At 41.5% G+C, this 21262-nt stretch overlaps 2 protein-coding genes across 6 annotated transcripts; both read right to left on the bottom strand.

Annotated features, from left to right (window-relative positions):
• Positions 1–548: 548 nt before the first annotated feature.
• On the bottom strand, positions 549–15575 carry cpe (carboxypeptidase E). Its single transcript, XM_034591107.1, has 9 exons — positions 15159–15575; positions 5901–6097; positions 5545–5712; positions 4750–4867; positions 4141–4323; positions 3327–3466; positions 2353–2452; positions 1867–1985; positions 549–1115 (listed from the first exon to the last, which is right to left on the bottom strand). Exons 1-9 carry the CDS (start codon positions 15388–15390, stop codon positions 1017–1019), a joined length of 1356 nt encoding a protein of 451 aa, XP_034446998.1. The 5' UTR covers positions 15391–15575; the 3' UTR covers positions 549–1016.
• On the bottom strand, positions 2212–20706 carry msmo1 (methylsterol monooxygenase 1). 5 transcript variants are annotated; one of them, XR_004614481.1, is made up of 7 exons: positions 20604–20706; positions 19010–19303; positions 18772–18920; positions 18387–18513; positions 18076–18230; positions 17142–17426; positions 2212–2242 (listed from the first exon to the last, which is right to left on the bottom strand). XR_004614481.1 is itself a non-coding variant. In XM_034591117.1 (6 exons), the coding sequence occupies exons 2-6, from the start codon at positions 19262–19264 to the stop codon at positions 17237–17239; spliced, it is 876 nt and encodes a 291-aa protein (XP_034447008.1). In that variant the 5' UTR covers positions 19265–19303; positions 20604–20706; the 3' UTR covers positions 16625–17236. The 5 variants fall into 5 exon arrangements, 1 of the variants encoding a protein (XP_034447008.1); XR_004614479.1 differs by lacking the exon at positions 2212–2242 and adding an exon at positions 2306–2323 and having other exon boundaries at positions 17131–17426; XR_004614480.1 differs by lacking the exon at positions 2212–2242 and adding an exon at positions 4711–4729 and having other exon boundaries at positions 17134–17426.
• Positions 20707–21262: the final 556 nt, after the last annotated feature.

Here is a 21262-nt window from a genome sequence, read left to right as displayed (position 1 = left end):
CCCATGGTCTCAGACCGGGTGAACTGTGTCCACACTGTGTCCACTCAGAAGATTATAGTGTCAATTTGTCCTTGAAAAACACCTTCTGCCACACTTCCTTATTATTCCCTGTGTGGTGCACATACAAAGGGAAACTGAGGTGGACCGATTCATTCGTTTCATGGCCTTGTTTTTCTTTGATTGATTGATTTGGTACAAAAACCAGACAGTTCTTGCTACTTGCCTACTTCATAATACAGTATATAGATGTATATTATAACCATTCACCTTGTGCTAAAATCAATGCTGTGCTGTAGTCAGTTAAAAAAATCTCAACATCAATAACACACAGGGGGATGAGCTTGCCTGTGTAGTTTATAGTATAATGTTTACAGTGGTTTTACAGTGTTTTTAATGTCCCTGATTATCTCAAAACCATAGTTGTACTTTTTTGATATGTTACACATGGAGAGTATTTGTCAGCATGTGTGTGTGTGTGTGTGTGTGTGTGTGTGTGTGTGTTACCGTGGAAGTGGAAGCGTGCACTGTGTTTGTGTGTTTTTTTTTTCCACTAAAGCCTGGAGAAACAGAGACATTTAAAACAGGAAATGTGATTATTCCTCACGAACAGAGCCACGTGGTAAAGATGTAAACGGCTCTTTTACACACATTATTACTCAGCCACTCGTTGGTTATATAGATGGGTGCTATGGTTTTCAATCACGTGTACGATAATGAACGAAACACCACAGAAATCCACACCAATCCCATTGCTGTCACACTGCCTGCAAATTCTCCTCCTGTGTGTCTGTGCAGGATATCTGAACAATCTACAGGAGTGTGAGGCAATCCGTTAATACATTAATAAACAACATAATCAATTAAAATGATGATTGAAAGAGAACAAAACAAATAAGAGACAATATATTCTTTCTTTTCCTTTTTTTTCTTTTTCTTCTCAAAGTGGACGGGCACACAGAATGTTGAATATATTACGTCGACGTGTGAACGGTCCAGTCGCGAAGCAGACGAGCGCTTCAGAAGTTCAGTGTCTCTGACATCATCTTCCACCAGTCCATCAGCTCCTCCCGCTCCTCCTCCTTCCTCTCCATCAGAGACTCCAGCTCAAAGTCCACCTGACACACAAGCAGTCAAAACATTATGCTGTTGTCTCAGTGGGCCGTATCCACACACAGAAAAATACTGAAATAAATAACGGGGTGAATAAATGTAGAAATACATAAATAACTAAATCTAAAAATATATAAATAAATACAGAAATAAATACATGTATAAGTAAATAAATAAAAATCATAAAAATAAATTAAGAAATGTATATATAAATAAACGAACAAACAAACAAATTAATGGATGAATAAATGTAGAAATACAGAAATAAATAAATCAAACAAATTATAAATAAATAAATGTATAAGTAAATAAATAGCCCCTCTATTCCCTTTGTGCACTGCATTAATAGCACAAATGTGGCATTTATAGTACGCATACTACATGTTTGGAGTACGCTTTGTTTAGTCACTGTTGCCACGGGAAATATAGTGGAAATGTGCAGGAAGTATAAAGTTTCTTTCAACTGACTTTTCACAAATCTTAGTTTTTTCATGTAAAACACTAATTACAGTAGGTTTACTGTTGGAATTATTGAAATTAAACTCACATTTCATTTTGAACTCTCAGTTGGTATATTAAAAACTACACTTCTGAATATAAACAATGTTCTCATGAATCCCATGCAAATACATAATCAGATCCTAGTGTGATGCTTTACTGTATATTGTTAAGAACGGTTGCCTTTATATCACATTTCTGCACAAGTTAGACCCAATGTGCAAAGTGCAAGCATCGCTCAGAGACAGTGAGTCTTACCCGGGTTGCAGGGCTGTAGGGAACAGCCACCTTCTTGATGACAGTCAGGTATCCTGGAGCAGAGGCGGCCACTTTGAAGTTTCCTGGAGCCAGCAGACGCCAATAATCTCCATCTTTGGCTGCAAAATACAGATCCTCTTATTAGTTCATATACTTAATATAACAAATGGAGCAGGAAACGGATGCTCAGCTAAATAAATAATCACATTCACAGCACTGACCATGTATTTCTATCACTCTGAAGTAGGTAGAAGTGACCATAGAAAATGAGAAATAGTGCACTACATCCAGAAGGTGGCAGTATTACAACATCTTACACTCCAGGCCTCTTGTCCTTACAGTTTGTGTGTGTGTGTGTGTGTGTGTGTGTGTGTGTGTGTGTGTGTGTGTGTGTGTGTGTGTGTGTGTGTGTGTGTGTGTGTGTGTGTGTGTGTGTGTGTGTGTGTGTGTGTGTGTTACATCATAATTTGCACTCAATGCTGATACCTGTCGTGAGGTCGTGGTCGATACCCTCCACAGAGATGGTGGCATTGGAGATGGGGTTACCCTGGTGGTCACGCACAAAGCCCTTGACACCACGATGAACCTACACACAAAGACACACGTTACACACACACACACACACACACAAAGAGAAAATTTGACTAGGAAATTAATTTCTGTCTGTGGTTTTCAAATGGATCAGTTCTCTTGGACGATGAAACCGGTTTGGATCCTTTGACCTACTCCATTCACGGTTTTCTTGTCAAACGTCTTGTGCTATTCACATTGTGGATTGTTACTGGGGTTTTTTACTGCTTCCTGTTTTGGGCTCTGGGTTTCGTCTGGTCCCGTCTTTGTGTTTCCTCCCTGTTAGTTTGGCTGAATCCCAGTGTTCCCCCCTCAGGACTCAAACCCTGAACCCTCAGAGACTAACTTGACATGAGCTGGTAAATGACTGAGTGTGAGAGGCAGCAAGGGCTGGGAATAGTATAAACAGGAATATTACATTACTGTGGCGAGTTTTTAATTCAATGCTGTTTACTTTCTCTACGTCAAAGGTGCTTGAGAGAGTGGAGATAATTTTTGAACAATGAATTCACTCTGTATTGTGTCATTGTGCAAACATTTTATTAATGAATGTATAGGAGAAAGAACTACGCAAATTCTTGCTACGGTTCAGCCCCAGAGCTGACCACTCTTATTTTATTTGATGTAATGTCAAGGAGATCTTGCCTCAACCTCGACTAAGTTGTGTCAGTTCCCTAAACTTCACCAAACCTTCCCAATGAGTGTGCCGCACCAGAGAATGTATCCTGGTTCTTTTAAAGCAGGTTATTTCTGTTGAGCATTAGCATTTTCTTCACTGAAGATGGAGCACTTTGTTTTTTTGTTTTTTTTGGGTCAGCTGCATCAAACACACCTTTAGAAAAACGGATGACAACGTTGGAGTCTATTTATAGAGCCGGTTTGCCGCCTACCTGCTCGATGTAGTTGACGAGCGAGTTGCGGTTCTGCTCCCAGTAGAGCTTCAGCGAGTCCTCGTTGGGGAACTTGTCACAGCTGAGCTCCAGAGTGATCTCGAAGCAGTTGCTGCTGAGGTAGTTGAAATCCTGCATTCCTGTGACGGGGCACAAGATGGAGGAGGAGAAATGAATTTAATGAGTGGAAGTGATGGGAACACTGGTGTTGTAGGGATGACAGTAGAGAATGTACATTGTAGGGATGAATGATGTGTAAAAACAATCATATTGAAGAAGAACCAATTGAATGTTGATGCAGATCAGGATGTGGAACATTGCAAAATAGGGGGTTTTTCAACATTCTTACCAAATTCCCAGGAAATGATTCATGGACCATGATGAAGAAAATCCAGCACATTGAGGAGACTGATATCTGAGTGCGTGATTTTGGTGCAGCCTCTACTGAGGAGCATCCTAGTTTTTAGTTCTTTTTATTTTATTGTGTATTTATATAGCATCGGTTTAACTCATATAGCAGCTTTCAAACTATTGAAATGCAATTCAAAGTGCTTTACAAGTTAAAAAAAACGTTTAGATTTAGAGACTAATGGAAACCAAAGCAATCAATAATAGAGAAGACAACAATAAAAGAAATTTAAGGTAATAAAAGATATATAATTGACACTAAATTGTCAATAAAGCTAAATAGAACAAGATAAATAATAAAGAAAAATCTATATAAAAACATACAATTATAAAACACTACATAAAAGTCAGGAAAGCAGTGTAGAGTTATAAATGGGTTTGATTGGGAATGGTTTTTGTTCCTTACCTCCTGGCACACTGTACCAGGCCCCTCCATTGGTGATGCCATCTTTGAAGCTGGTGTCGTCGTCGGTCTTGCGGCACGGGGCTCGGTGCTGGTCGGACATCACCGGGTTGTATATGGAGTAGGCTCTGGCTAGAGACTTGAACATCACATCATCTGGACTGGCGCTGTACTCGTGAGTGGATCCTTACAGGACGAACGAGGAGGAAGGGAACAAACCATGTTCAGACAGTGGCTGCGATAAAGTATTAACTGAACACCTGCAGCTGCTGCACATTAAACCTGTGCTTACGCAAACACATGTTTTATTTACTTTGAGTAATGATGCACAGGAAGCAGCGGCAGGGGGAAAAAACCCATCTGATTTGAATTAGAGTTACGACACTCTGAAGAAAAATGGATAAATCGTTTTTGTTGTTTCAGTTATAGGTCATTTTTCTCTCTCTCATTAAAACGGTGGAAACATTCTCATAAAGCGGAAAGGAACAGTTTCTACACGACTGAACAAACCAAACACAGAAACAAGGTGTTTGTGTGAAGGTGTGTGTGTGTGTGTGTGTGTGTGTGTGTGTGTGTGTGTGTGTGTGTGTGTCTGTGTGTGTGTCCATGTACCAGTGCGGGTCTCATCGTATGGGTAGTTGGCCACCACGTCTCCTCCGTGCAGGTTAGCCGACAGGACAAAAGGAATATCCATGATCCAGTGGATCACTGCCTTGGACTCTGGAGCCAGCTGCAAACACAACACATGCATTATGAATATGTAAAAAAAACACATGTAAGCAAGTCAAAGGTATTTCTGCATCTACAACTACAACTGAAAATTCTAATAATGGTGATTTTCTATATTTTGTATCCATAGTTACCAGGAACTACACGTTAATGAGCTCCACATATGTAATGATTGACATGTTCCTTCACTAATCAATATTTATATCAGACCTACAATAACTGATTAATGGGATTCATAGACAAAAAGAATAAATATCAGCCTTTTGCTTAAGTCATTTAAACAGTTGTTATCTGGGATATGTCTGAGGCTCGTCTCTATTATTATTAATAAACGTTTATTGGTATTATTATTATTAAACTATATTATGGTATTTTTGGTCAATTTAATCTATTAAATTTAAGTTTATTGATTTTTAATTGTAAATAGTGATTGTTTTCTAATAAATTCTGTATGTATGAGCTTTTATAGAAAAACTGTGTATTCACTTCATATGAGAATATATTTACAATTGAATTGTACCTTGCTATTGCTTTAATGGAGCATATTTTCCTTGTAGAAACATTTTATTGTATTTGTATCTTGCTGCCATGTTGCAGTAAGGGGTTTCTGAATAAAATGTTTTAAAAATGAAAATCCCTTTTAAATTATTATTATTATTAGTCATCTGTTTTATGCACCTTGGTGTTTTCGTCCACAGCCTTCTTCATGTTCTGCAGCAGGTGGTTGTTGGCTCCGCCCTCCCTCTCGTTGACGTAAATGATGCGGTCCAGATCGGGGAAGTTCCGGTTCAGATCCACGCCCTGGGCGTTGCTGCGGCCCACGAACCAGTCCTTGATCTCTCCGGGCTGAGCAGGAAACAGCAGAGGACAGTCAGATCGTGCCGGATATGAATAATTACTATTCTTAAACGCAGTGTATGTGTAATTTAAAACCAGGAGCTGCAATTACTCGCTGTTTTAGTCATTGTTTGTTGTCTTATAATCTAAATTGGATCCTGTTTGTCTGTATTCACCATGTCATGCTGTGTCATCACCTGTGACGCGGCCTTCTCGAAGCCGTCGGGGTTCATGGAGGGCATGAGGTGGATCCGGGTGTTGTGGACGAGGTCGATGATGGTCTCGTTGCCCTGCTGGTACTGGTTGCACAGGTACTGAGCCAGGTAGATGAGCAGCTCTCGGCCCACTGCCTCGTTGCCGTGCATGTTGGCGATGTACTTGAACTCGGGCTCACCTGCAGGGAACAAGGAGACACTTGCTGTGTTACCGCGTCACACAAGGAGCCGTAATTGGACATTATGTATTCAACCTCCATCTGTGCAACATCCCTGTGATGTCATTCCCTTTGTAACAAAAGGTGGTTTTCATCAGTAGTCATGGAAACATCTCCTCTGGACAAAGAGAACATCACTGATAACGCTATCTGATTTGTAATGGACGTTACCCTGGACGCGCGCACACACACACACACACACACACACACACACACACACACACACACACACACACACACACACACACACACACACACACACACACACACACACACACACACACACACACACACACACACACACACACACACACACACACACACACACACACACACACACACACACACACACACACACACCTCAGCAGTGACAAACACACTGAGTCATCACATGAGGGATTAAACTGAATTGAACACTGCGGCCCACGACTCCATTTGGACAATAATGAGTGCGAGAGACGGTGGATTATTGGGAGACACTGTCACAGACTGTTGTCCCCGACTCGTGTTGGAGTGACAGGTCCAAGATCAGAGTCGACTTCATCACTGAGAGTTTAACTCCAGGACATTCTGCGACAACATTAGGGATCCTCAGGGACTGTGGCAGCCTATAAATCCAGCGTTTGGCTTGTAGAGTAGTTTATCAGTCACTCTCTCAGCCTCTAAGTCTGTCAGGTCCTCACAAAAACAAGCCGCCAACAGAAACCATGCTTTCACAAAGGGCTGGGTCATAAGACATTATCAATAATTGTCACGATATCATTTTCATCAATAGATATAACGTAAGGTCCAATATATATATTGATATAATGCTTATACATAGAGTTAGTACAGTGATGAGGTAAAATATATTAATTCTCCGCTCATAAGGAATTAAAACCACAAACTTAACTCAGCAGCAGAAATCAAATCAGTCTTTAAACCTTAAATAATGTGACATTTATCATAATTATCAATATCGACTGAAACAAAATGTATGTTTTGATTATGTAATGTAATGTAATGATTATATCCCCCACCCCTACTTTCACATGTAAATTAAGTTCAGAGAAGACTTTGTTTATAATTTACCAATAAAAACTCACATGCGTGTGATTAAGAGATTAACAGAGAGTAGGACATGGAAATGTACAATGTTCGTCTATTACTTAATCATGTCTTTCAGTGCATGAGCCACTTTTTATAATAGAAAATATTGATTTTTGGTGAGTCTGGCTCTGTTACTAATGGTTGTGGTGTTGCCCATCACTAATGTACACCCACCCAAGGAGGTGGTTTCCGCCCCTGTCTGTTTGCTGGCCTGTCTACTGATTGGTGAAAGGATGTGGGTTCGGGAAAAATCCATTAAATATTTGGTGCAAGTTTGGAACTTTTTTCCCCTTTCTTTAACATTGTGAGATAAGGTGTTAAAAGTCAACACTTTCACAGATTTGTCAAGGAATGATTCATGGATCTTGAAAAATCTGGTATATTCAGAGGACTGATATCTATGAGTCAGAGTTAGTTGATCAATTTAAGGGACTGTTGGACCTTCAATGGACAATTTAATACGAAAGTACTCTCAACGATTTGTGGACAAACCTTTGTTGCCCATGTCAGTGAAGGGAAATAATTACTCTCCATTTCCTTCATCCTGTAAATTAACGTTATATATCACAGATCTATTTATATCAGTATGTTTCACCGAGCTGTGTTTTAATGACTGAGGCTCCCACCATCTGTGTCATATACTAATTAGCCTCGCTTCTCCACTGTTCCCTCGAAAACAGCACACGATGAAGACAAGTGATAATAAGGAGCCGTATAAAGTCTCTACAAAGAGCCCGTTCTTTTGAATAACTACAAACCGGAGATTAGTGGCTTTGTGGCTGCACGACAACTAAGAACGTCTCTCGGCACGGAGGGGAAAAAAAGCTCTTTTGTTCAGAACAGTGTCGAGTTATGAAATGTAGATCAAGAGAGTGTTTTGAACTCTACTCTGATTTAACTATTTTAAAGGCCTCCTTTTTACATTTTTAACTTGATTAAAACCAGTTTGTTATGTTAATGTCCTGTAGAGTTCACATTTGCATCTTCTTTTAATCAATTTCTGCAGATTTTTGAGTTTTTGATGTATCCGTAAAAAGTCCAGTTGTTTCATGAGTGAGTAACACACACACACGCACACACACACGCACACACTGACCAGCCCACACCTGGCAGTCAGGTTATTTTTAAATGCTCAAATCTGGTTCCTCTAATGATTTCAAGACTACAATTAACTCTTTCCGTCTTGACATTAGCGAATGGATTTTACAGGCTTCAGAGGCCTGACAGAGCTGTCAAACACACACACACACACACACACACACACACACACACACACACACACACACACACACACACACACACACACACACACACACACACACACACACACACACACACACACACACACACACACACACACACACACACACACACACACACACACACACACACACACACACACACACACACACACACACACACATTGAAGCTGGACTAGGCCAAAACGAGTAACAATGATTCAAGCTGTTACCCAGATGCTCAGCATCTAGAGACTTCTCGTTCTCCCTGATGAAATGTTTCTGTGCTGTTGAGGCTCATGTTCTTGTGGGACAGGAAACACAGCTGTACATGTTTCATACATGTAGAACAGTTGACAGACATAGAAACGATTATAGTGTATGGGCCAATGCGTGTAGGTATTGACCATGTGTTTGGGTGGGTTTTGGGGGAATGTGTATAAGAAGAGCAGCCGAGGAGAGAACTGATGATAATTCTCAATCATAATCAACAGTTCAATTTCAACTAATATCATGAATTATTATTTTTGCTAAGTCAGGTTTATGAAGCAATTCTTTTTACACACACACACACACACACACACACACACACACACACACACACACACACACACACACACACACACACACACACACACACACACACACACACACACACACACACACACACACACACACACACACACACACACACACACACACACACACACACACACACACACACACACACACATTATTGAGCAGACAACGTATTTTACGAAAAGGCGACTGTGATGTGTCACTGCAGAGCTGAAACAATCATGAACAATCATCTCAGCTGTCAATCATGACGTTTCAACCGGTTTTAAAGCAACAAATAACTAATTGAAACCAAATTTTCCGGAAAAATTAATACTTGAACAAACATCAGAGTGATAAGAACAACCTAAAATGACAGAAACCCTCTTTGAGAAAAATGTATCTGACGTGTACTTAGTTTGGTCCAGTGCACCTTCACTAACATGGAGGAGGAAGGGGTTTATGACCTGTAGTGCCGCCAGCCACTAGGGGGCGATTGAGACAGTTTGGCTTTACTTTAGAGGAGGCGTCATGTCGTCCATCTTTATAAACCATCTATGGTGGAAAAGGACTGTATGTAGACACCTTTTGTATCTTTAATATCTCTGAGCGGTGGAGATCGTCTGAATGTGTGTGAGATTGTGTGTGTGAGATCGTCTGTGTGTGCGTGAGATCGTCTGTGTGTGTGAGATTGTGTGCGTGACACCGTCTGAGTGTGTGTGACAGGCTGATGAAGCTCCTCCCTTTAACACCAGCTGATGTCTTCCCTCCACAGGTCAATAAAACACGTCTGACGTCGGCTAAACTCACTGCATCATCCTCCACTTTGTCTGGAATTATCAAACCCGTGTGACGTGCGATCAATACGGTCTCCGGGGCGACCGCGCAATAATGACTGCAGCTGCGACGTCATCGGGGAAGCACCACATTATAGGGCTCTCTGTCGTCATGGCAACCCTGACAGCAGCAGGTGCTCGGGGAGACGAATCCTCCGGGAAGCTGAGTAAACACACTCTCACTCTGTGTGTAACTAGTTAAGCTCTAAAGGACTCCCAGCTTCGTGGTCTGACATTACACCGACACGGCAACAAAACGGGACAAATAAAAACATTTCAAAATGCTAATGACACCTACAGGTGATGTTCGGGATCATACAACTGCTGACACATGTATTATATGGAGCCCAAATGTAATTAAATAATTGAATCTAACCTTTAATAGAGTATGTGTGGAATTTTCTTTCATTGCCATGACCATTGACTGATATTTTTATGATTCCTTTTAATGAGTGGGTCTGATGACAGAAGTTCCTGTGATTTTATGCCCTAGAAGTCAAATCAGGTCAATTTTATATTCATACCACATAATAGCAGTTCAAAATGCTTAACATCATCTTAAAGGCAAATTATCAACATCATAGATTAATCTAATAATGTATAAAGGAATAAATAGTTAAAATTGGCTGCTGAACTGCACCCACTATTATGATAGTGTTTACTTTAAAGGCTCTAAAAATAGATTTTCTCAATCAGCTCTTTTCTCTGAATGCCGCAATCCTAAATGAATACACCAATTTCTACTTAAGTTCAAACAATTTACGTCTTTTCACATCAGTGTGATTCGTGTTCTTTTTCTCAAAATCATTTGCCAAAATCATTTATCGCACCGTCACACAGTGGAAAATGGCCACGGTGATGTAATTAAATGTTTCCTTGTGTCCATTATCTCTTGTGAGCGATCTGTCACTTGACTAATGAAATAATAGATTGATATTTCCAGCTCTGATATTAACTGAGAAGTCCATTCGATGACCTGGCGCACGAGACAGTACAATTCTTAGTTTTACCCGATAAAAAAACAACTGTCAAAGCCTTGTGGGCAGATGTAGTCATACTGATTGTGAACACTGCAGTTACAGAAGCTGATGACAAAAGAAAGGACAGAAAATCAGATAAACATGTTTCAGCTTTTTCAGAAAAACGAATGAAAATGTGCACAAAACAGAAGCCATTGTACAAGAGGCTATGAACGTAAGTGGGACTTCTGCTGTCGACACACCACAGGACACGAAGAGACGTCTCCCAGCGTGTTGAGATGCAGAAGGTAACGGAGGATGCATGCGGCGTGTGATGTATAATAAATGACTTCTGGCTGATGCCTCTGCCTTTCTCTCATCCTCTTTCCGTCTCTCTGACTCTCCCTCGTTCCCTCTACATTCTTTCCCCCACCTCTCTCTCATCACCCTCACGCTACCAAAGATTTCCCCGTTTTTTCAATCATCATTCCTTTCTTTTTTGTTTCTCCTCGTCTTTCAGCTCCTGCTTCCTCCTGCAGAATGGAATTCTCACAGGGGAAACTATCCCTCCACCGGGGTTTACAATCTATTCTCCTCTTTTTTCTACCTTCTATTAGGAACATGTTTCATTTTAAAGCCACTGTATATTCGATGTACCATATGTCTTCTAAAATGTCATGACCGGTGGCTGCTGTTCACTCTAACCGGGCATCTGTGTGCGTGCTCACTGGGGATTACATACTTCCTCTGTCGTCTGATAAAACAGTTCAGTGTGGAGTCGTATGACCACATGACATAGTCTGCACCATATTGGATGGAGCAGTGCCTCATATACCGTCAGACAAAGTCAAACCCGTTACTAGAGGTAGGGTTTCTCCTCCTATTAGGAGTCCTGTAACTAGTTCCAGACACGAGAGTCACAATAGTTTAGCCAGAGCTCTTTTCACAGAGAAAAACCCTTTTCTTTAGCTCCTGGTCACTCAAATATGATCCAGCTGTGAGATGCAAACACCTCGTTCAAACGGAGGAACATGTCACCTATGGTGGAGGATGTTTTCACGTCTTTTTCTTTAGTCGAAAGCTAAATTAAGTAACATTCATGTGACGGCTATTATCATCAAAATGCAGCCTGAATAAACACTCCAACATGTCAGCGATATATTATTGCATATATACAACATTATTGAATAATGTGTAGTAATAATGTGTAAGAAGCATTTAAATCTTATATGAAATGGGAAGATAGGTTTAATTACATACTGCTGTTTGGTTATAATTAGCTTAATATGTGTTTTGTACGGTGGCCAAGAGAGAGAGCCCAACGCACTGCAAATTAAGAACACATGTAAATGAAGAAAACAACTTCAATTTGATGACACATGTGCTGCAAAAAGTCACAACACACGCAAATACAGAAACGTGCATCAAATAGCAACAAAACGGAAATGTTTCCAGGGGACCCAAACGTTTCCCAGGGGACCCCCTGAAGTTATTGACATCTGCTACAACTAGATGGGGTCTATAAGGCGGGGAGTAATAAGAAGCCGAGTCATAAAAACAGGTCATGCCTCGTTCTTGTTGTCCACTTGGGATAAATCTGTGGCAAAATGGCTGCAAAGTCTCCACTGGAAGTTGCGTCAAAATAAAATATTAACACAAATAGGATGACTTTAACTCATTTAAACAACGCTGTGTACGGCTTCACGTGTCAACAAACCACACACAACAAAAGCAGCTAATTTGGGCTAATTTAAGTAATGGATCACAGGGTTAAACCATCACGGAATAATGTGAAACCATTTCCATGTTGTCATGTCAGGAATATCTCCTTTTCTTTACATTCTGCTAACATTTGTGTAAAGTCCAATATCTACTCTCCTTTCAGCTCTGTTTGGATCTGAATCTTCCATTTTTCTCACATACAAGTCACTAACTTTGTCTCTTGCTTATTTCTGCTACAACCAACGAGCTTTTTTACGATGAAAGTTTGCCGGCTGCATTATTCCCTCCTGCATTATTTGAGGAAATGCCCTCGGTTACTTTGCAGCAGTCGTCCTGCACTGTGAATTAATATGTGACCAGTGTGTTTACACTCTTGGCTATAGGCGTTTCCTGTGCCGCAGCGTACGACAGATGGCTGCTTACTGACAGATGCACGAGCTCAAGACCATGGTCCTCCGGAGCCAGCCGGCCGACCAGCCAACCACGAGCGGCCAGTCAGCTCAGTGCACTAAGCCGATCTGTTGCCCCGGCAACCGCTATTTTGGCTCCACCTTAGAGTTTCAACACATTTGCAGGGTCAGATCAAATATTAGGACGGGCACCTCAAAGGGAAGCTTGGAGATGTCTCGGGCAGATTTTTATTCCTCCTGTCTAACACACGCTCATCCATCATTTCTACTCCTTGCACTTAGAAGCATCACCTCTTCATAGCTTCCCTCGCCTTCGCCCTGTCATTCTCCAGATCTCCTCTCTCTGTTGCCTTCTCGGTTTCATCCCCCTCCTCCTCCTCCTCCTCCTCGCCGTGGATGTTGTGCTCAGCAGAGATGAAGGGAGACGCGGGGAGGGAGGAGGGGGAGGAGGGGTGCTACCCCTGTTGGTGAAGCAGCGGCCTGGAAACTCATCTGGTAGTAATAAGGGCCGCTTCACATCGCTACCGTGACTCATGCCTGCGCACGCCCACCACACTATTACAGGCTTATTTAGTACGTACGCACGGTCATTAGGGCCTGGGACCATTTGAGCTGCAAAACATACAAAACCTGTGGCGCACGGTCGAGACCACACATAAACACACCCAGAGAAGAAAATACACCTTAACGAGATTTAGAGTTGTGATCCCACAAACTACATTGTAAACTACACTAATTAGAGGTGTAAGTTTCCTCCTTGTTTTGAGGCCTCGGGATTTGCTGTGCTGAAATGAATCACTTCCTGCAGCGACTTGGACACGAATCAATGACCCGCTCCTGGACGCTCCTTCATCTGAAAGGTTACATGTCCTGCAGGTCAATCCATTTACTGTTCCTCTCACTATCAGGAGTCTGGGTCGTGCTCCGATTCTTTATTGGTTTTCAGATGGGTTGAGGCATTATGATGAAGTCGTGGCTCAAAACCTGGACAGCTGGTTCTGGTTTGTTGACATTTTAATATATTAATACACAACACATATAAGACTTTGTGAGAGATTGGACGGTGAAGCTCTGGACTTATTCTCATCCCTGTCCGTGGTGTTTTATCACAGTCTGCTGTTACCACGTTAGGGTGAGGTATTGAATATCAGATAGTGAGAAGCAGACACGGCTGAGAGGAAAGATTCAAAAGAAAATCCAACCATAAAACACAAAGGAGAAGAGGTGAAGGTCCTATCCTTCATGGGTCCAGATGCTTCTCTTCTAAAAATGTATATTGCCTTTTTTCTTACGTCTCCAGCTGTTCTGACCTTTTTCAATATATTTCAAAGACGTCCCTCTCCTAAAGCAAATGTTGTTTGTGCTTATAAAGTGTGAATTTATTAAAAAAAGAAGGTTCTGCATCTAAGAAAAACAGAAGTGGTGGTTTACCCACACATTTGCATTCACTGTCCCTCAAACTAAAAGGCCTCACATTTTCTGCTCCTTCTCCCCTGGGGTTTGTTCCAGTCTGCAGTCCAGTCCTGTCAGTGTGATGGAGACAGGGACAGACCCCATCCCCATTTCAATCCCAAACTGGGATAAATGAAGTGCATCCATCTATAAACATACAGCTGACCAACACCTAGAGGTTCATTTAATATTCATCCCTCCATGTGTATCCCTCTGCTCACGTTGCAGCCCAACACTGCGGATGCATCTGCTTCTGCTTGTAAATGATCTTTAATTTGAAATTAAAAAAGAAACCCTGCACCCACTGAGCTGTGCCATGACGATGCCACCGCCTTCGGGCTGTTTTCGCACTTCGAGATTCGAGATAAGCACGTAGAGATTCTTATCAACCAGCAAAATGGCGGCTTTGCGTGGCTGATCTCTCACAATCTATCATCTCGTACTGCTCTGGAGAAATGCAGCAGGCCCCCCTGCATGCGCTCAGCGGGGTTTTTTTGTTTTACGCACGGCACGACACACCTGCGCTCCTCCTCCGGTCATCCGAGCGTCCCCACTCCGGTTTCCCTTATTATAACCCTTAGAATAAAAAGCATCACCACCCAGGCTGCTATGCGCCAAAGGTGCGTGATGTGTTTTTTGTTATCACGGCGTGTGGTGATGGAGAGGAAAACCAGTGGGGATGGGATGGGGAGGGGGGGGTGCACGCACAACCGCCGCATTATGGAGCGGACTTTTTAATGTGTGCGTAAAAAACTGACCAGCTTCGTGCGTCCCGGGGTTGTCGGACATCTCCAGCACCAGCAGCTCTCGGCCCTCGAAGCTCTCCCCGATGGTGTAGATGCGGGTGATGGTGGGACACTGCAGCCACACCGACACCAGCGCCTTCCGCAGCTCCTCGTAGCGGTGGTACTCGAAGGAGATCTCACCGTCGGTACCGGCCAGGGCGACCGTCGCGAGCCCGAGGAAAACCACCGACAGGAACAGTTTCATGTTGACTCTTTTTCTCTCCGAAGCCCTGAGTGTGAGTGTGTGTGTGTGTCTGCCTGCGGCTCGGTCCCAAGCCTTATCTGTGCTGCAGCTTCAGGCTTTAAATATCTCTCCTTCTGCTCCCTCTCTCCTCTCTCCTCCTCCTGTGTGATGCGCTGCTCCACCTGAGCCCGAGCTCCCAGTCACCCTCCACCGGGAAGTCAGGGAGAGGGAGGACACACATCCGGCCGGGGTTTTCAAAGTTGAGCGAGCGAGTAGATCTTTATTTATAGAGAAGATTTCATTCCAGGTGGACAGAAAAGAATATGAGGATTGGGTTAAAAATAAAAACGAATTAAAAACAATTAAAATAAGTTTTAATAAAAGATCAAATACAATTGAGACCAGTCAACCAGACGAGTGAAAGGCAAAGCTAAAGAGGAGAGTTTCTAGTTTAGATTTAAAAGATGTTAGTGTTTGAACGCACACAAATAAATACATTAACTGCAACAAGCTGTTTATTTCATATTTCTAAAGTCAAGGACAATAAGTTGACAATAAGATATATAATTGGAAAGACCATTATAGAATAATAAAACTGACTAAACTGCAGATAAAATACACTGAATAACCTTCATATACGATAATCACATAAAATGTTGTTTCATTCTGCTTGTTTTCACATAAATATATTTTTTGGGATGTGTGTTTTAGTTCATTCAAGCTCTTTTAAGCCACTTTCATGAAAAAAATCATTAAATTAAATTAAATGAAAACGACCTGCAATAAACTCTGTCATCATGACAAGAATCAAACGTCTGGGGCTATTCTACAGTTTGTGTTTTTCATATGATTAATTAATATAGTGTGTCTTATTTGGTAGAGTCTTTCAATTTTCTCAATTTAAAGCTCTGAGCACCAAAATAAATCCAGCTAATGAGACGTAGGCTCTTGTTGTGAGGCCACTTCCTGTTCGGTGTGGGCTGCTGCTGGTTGGCTTGATGCTGCTGTGTGCTGGATGGGGCTGTAGGGGTGTGACCACAGTGCAGCAGAGACACAGGGAACTTTGACCCTGTGAAATCCTCCACATCCTGATCAGCCCAGACTTGTGAGATCAGCCAAACCACAGAAACTCACCGAGAGGATTGAAAGATGATGAAGATGAACAATATCTCCTTAAAACGATGGAACAGATGTCATGTCTGATCACATACAGACAAATAAAACTGCTCAACACAACCAAACACAACCTGTTCAATGTAGTTCAAAGGTTTTATTGTAATGTGACAGAAACACCAAAACAAAACATGCTCAAGATTTATTTTTGTAAAAATTAAAACAACATTTTAGTATTGTTACAGTCTTAAACAAAATAGGCTTGATTATCCTGGAAGCTCCACACGGACAAATCACCCCCTTTTTTAATTTTTATGTTTTTCTTCATCTTTTTCTTAAGAAACACTTCTGACTCGGTCCAGGCGTCAGCACTGAGTTTAGTCAGTTCCTGTTAAACTGAAGCTTTAAAGAGTTCAAAACTGTGTCATCGTGACTCAGTTCAACTCCCAGAGGAAGCGCTTAAAGTGCTGAAACATTCAGAGGTACACAGAGCGAGGTCGTGCTCAACGACAAAGCAACAAATCAAAAATGAGGATGTTGATGGTTTTTATTCAGCGAGCAGCACACAACAACACACAGAGAGGCACAGAGGGTGGACTGAAGACTACAGGCAGTCTGATTCAGAATCTAAATAACAGCAGAGATGTGTGAGTGTGTGTTTGATTGTGCACTGACACAATGTGTGTGTGTGCTCACTGTGACACTCACTCCCTCCTCCCGACACACGAGGTGTGTGAACAGAGGTGTGAGCGGTTTACTCCTCCTTCTTGAGTCCCTGTTTCACCAGGTGTTTGTTGTACTGGTTGTCCGTGTTCAGCACCTTGTCCCACCACGTGAAGGTGGAGGCGTAGTTCCCCACGAAGTTCATGTGGTGGAAGTCGTGGAAACGGGTGCCAGCGTAGAAGGGGATGAGGTGAAGAGGGTTCAGGGGGATGTCATAGCCGCTGAGAGAAAAAGACGGGAAGTACAGGGTAAGTCACCTTTTCAATTAAAAATAATATGAAAAACAAAAGCTAAAATTACTAGTTTTTAGACATTTTCCAACAAGACAAAAGTTTGTTTAGATGAGATGTGAAAAATAATCAGAAATGTTATTTTTGAAATGACAATTTTGATGATATTCATGAAATTCAGCACCAGTTGCTTACTTAACATGTTAATGTTATTAATAATATTTCATACATCAGTGATCAAATATAAAAGCACAGAAAGACAAGTGGTTTAAGAATAGATAAATCCAAAATAATGTTTTAAATATACACATACTCAAATATCAAGAATCTGATATTATTATACAAACAGAATCTGTGAACTTGGCCCATGTCTTGTATTATTTTATGAAATGTTCATATTTAATCTTTAAACAAATTTAAATCTCCAATACACATTTGTGTTTTATTTATCAAAAAATACACTTAAATATAATAACAATTGTAAAATGCCCACATTATGATAAAGGGGCTCAATGTCCACTGATGGTACAACATGATAGTAACATCTGGTGTTCTCTGGGGCCCTCTAGTGGTTGATATCACAAGCTACTGACAAGAGCTAACATCAGAACAAATGTAGCTGCTGCTCTATGGAACCTACCTGTGGACGTCGATGGTCTCCAGCAGGCGGAAAGACACCCAGGCCCAGAGGAAGAACACGTGGTTACAGAAGAGCATGATGCCGATGAAGAAACCAGCTCCCAGGATGAGGGTCTCAGCTGGATGGGCGTATTCGGCCTGCATGCCGAACGGAGCCTGGACGACAGAGGAGAGACGGTTATGTACCATGATGTGTTCGTACTCACTGGGTGAAGCCGCAGCATGTTTAATAACTAACTGTACGGTTGAGAGTCAAACCAGAAAGGGGGGTGTTTCTGTGTATTCATCTTATCACTTGTGCATTCCACTCACAGTGAACTCATGGTGGACTTTGTGGATGTACTTGTAGACCCTGCGGTGATGCAGCATGCGATGGAGGAAGTAGTGCCAGGTGTCTTCGACCACAGCGCAACCGAAGCACTGAAGCAGGACGTACGGCCTGGAGACAGAGGGAGGGACGGAAAAAACTCACTGAAATATTCTGACCAGCAAAACAAAGAAACACCATAAAACGATTAGTTCAGTTCAAAAATGTTTTTCACATCCTGCCCGTTATATCAATTTATTAAGTCTTTCACTTTTATTCTCCAAGATTTTCTTTAGTTGTTCCTGGTTTTTATGTTTTAAATTGTTCTTGCTCTTTTTATACACAGTATTATATATTTTTATTTGCTTATATATATAATTAAACACTGACCAGCGTGGCATGGAGTCCCAGTCGTACGGGATGTTGAAGTATTCAGTGAAGTAGTACGTCCCACAGATCAGTGGCAGCTGGATGCAGAAATGGTTGAACAGCAGCATCTTGAAACATCTCCACTGTTTCTCCCAGGTCTCTGGTTTGTCCTGCACACACAGTGGAGAGGCTCATTTAGACCAACCTCACACTGAGGAAATAAAATGACCTCCAACAACCACAAACAACACACACGAACCTGCTGGATCTTGTATCTCTGCATGAAGGGCAGGAACTGGAAGATGAAACCAGGCAGACAGAAGAAGAAGTAGATGAACTCGTGGACTATGAGCGACCCCCAGGTGGCAATCTGAAACTTGGTGTAGTTGTCCATCATGTAGCCCCACGCGTGTTCCAGGGACGGCTGGAAGGGGTTCTCGGGTAGCACTGCGTCGACATACTCCACTGCAAGGTAGGCAGAGCTCAAGATGTCTGCCGAGCCGTTCACCATCATGATGGACAAAGGAAGGTGGCTGCAGGTCTGGAGAGAAGACTGGAGAACAGGAACACATATGTTACATACATGGAATGAAACTGTGGTTTTCTCTATAAACACTCACAAAAACAATGTCAAGAAAAGACCATCTACAACGAGCTTTATATCTTTATCATATTAAGGCTAAAACAGGAGAAAACTTTGAAACACTGTACAATATGTACAACAGTACAAAATGAGGGAATTAAGATAAAATAATCTTAAATTAAAATAATCTGAATGGACACATTTGCTAATCAAATCATTTAAAATAATTATAATAACAATACATCAAATAAACATCAACATAAATTAATCTTCACTTCACCAGAAGAAAGAAATAAGTCATTTAATATTTGGGCTTTTAACGCATGTCAGGGATAATCTTCTGAAATACATAAATGATCTAAAAATGGAACCACTGCAATTCAATTCAGATGAATATAACTCATTTTGAGGTCACAGTTCTAACATGTGTGCTAATCTAGAGGTAGGCGATAAAATAACTATCAATAATTATTGCAGCGACAAAATATATATCGATAAAATGCTTTTACATTGTGCAAACGCAGTGAGGAGGTACAACACATGATCTACCTCAGGTGACTATATCTTGAAACTTAAAAGAAATAATAAAGAGACGTGTGTCGCAATAATCATGAAAATCGACGGATGTGGATTTTCTTTTATCGCTCGGCCCTGAAATGATTCACGCAGAACCATATCTGTCCATCTTTATCTATTTGTGTCACATTAGAGCTTGTTACCAGATCTCAACATCAGTATTTACACTTTATCTTAATATTTTGTCACCATTAATTTCAACCTGCTTCAATTTCCTACAACAAAATATTGCCTAAAATCTCCAACACACTATTAATAAACCACATTTCATTCACAAGCATGTAAAATAACACTAATAACAGTCTATTGTTGTAACTACTTTAACATTTCACTGCAACCTGGTGATAAAACAGTTTGTTCTAGTCTCAGACAACAGACTTCCGCACATAAAAACATCCCATAATCTCTCTGTCTCAGCCGTGTTACATTTAAATAATTAACAATAGTCCCTGCGTCACTCCTTCGTGCACCACATTTGTTTAATTGAGTGTTTATTAATTAAAACCCCATCGCGTCTCCTCTCAGGACTGGAGATCGTTTACACACAACTACACACCAGCGCGCTGCCTCCATTACGGCTCGACAACAAGTTAGCTTCAGCCTTCACGTTAGCCGTTAGTGAATTAAAGAATAAGACATGATTAAATCCCTCTAAGTCATTAAACTGCGTCTGAGGACGTTGTTGATCTCTCACCTTCCCGAGGAACCGTCCCGTTCACCTGAGACAGAGGCGGAAGACCCGGGGTAATGTACACGGAGATCCAACGCCGTGATTGGCCGAGCGGAGAGGAGACTGACGTCGCGGGGGCCGAGCCGCCCTCCCTGATTGGCCCGCGGTGTGGAGCGATGATAGTGAGACTGCAGGTCGCCCCAGCAACAGCCAATCAGCGGGCGAGCTCCGCTTTCATAACCTCCGCGGTTGTTACATGGAGCGAAGGAGATGAGGTGGTTCCACAACTTTGACTCATGTGTCTTTACTTAACTGTCAACCTCCTTTAAATACACTTAACTTATCACACTGTTCTGTACGAGCACCAGAGGGTTTCTCTCCATGTAAAGAAGATAGAAAGTGAACACATCACAGTGTGTTATAACTTTTTATACACATTATATCTCAGACTTTGTAATGTGTGAAATTCAGTCTTGATAAGGGCTGAAAGTAATTTGGAATTTGGCAATAATAGCATGTTTTTGTGTAGTTTTTTTTACTGTACATCATACTACAACTGCTGCTATCTTTAACTGCTATTTACTACATACTGTGGATGTACATTACATTACTTCCCATGTAGTATTTCTGCACTCTCACACATCCTATCCACATGTCCCTTATGTATTGCAGAAAAAAGCTCC

Source organism: Hippoglossus hippoglossus, chromosome 1 (assembly GCF_009819705.1).
Source record: "Hippoglossus hippoglossus isolate fHipHip1 chromosome 1, fHipHip1.pri, whole genome shotgun sequence".
NCBI lineage: Eukaryota > Metazoa > Chordata > Actinopteri > Pleuronectiformes > Pleuronectidae > Hippoglossus > Hippoglossus hippoglossus.
The sequence above is the reverse complement of the archived record's forward strand: the minus strand, read 5'-3'. Positions and strand labels throughout refer to the sequence as shown.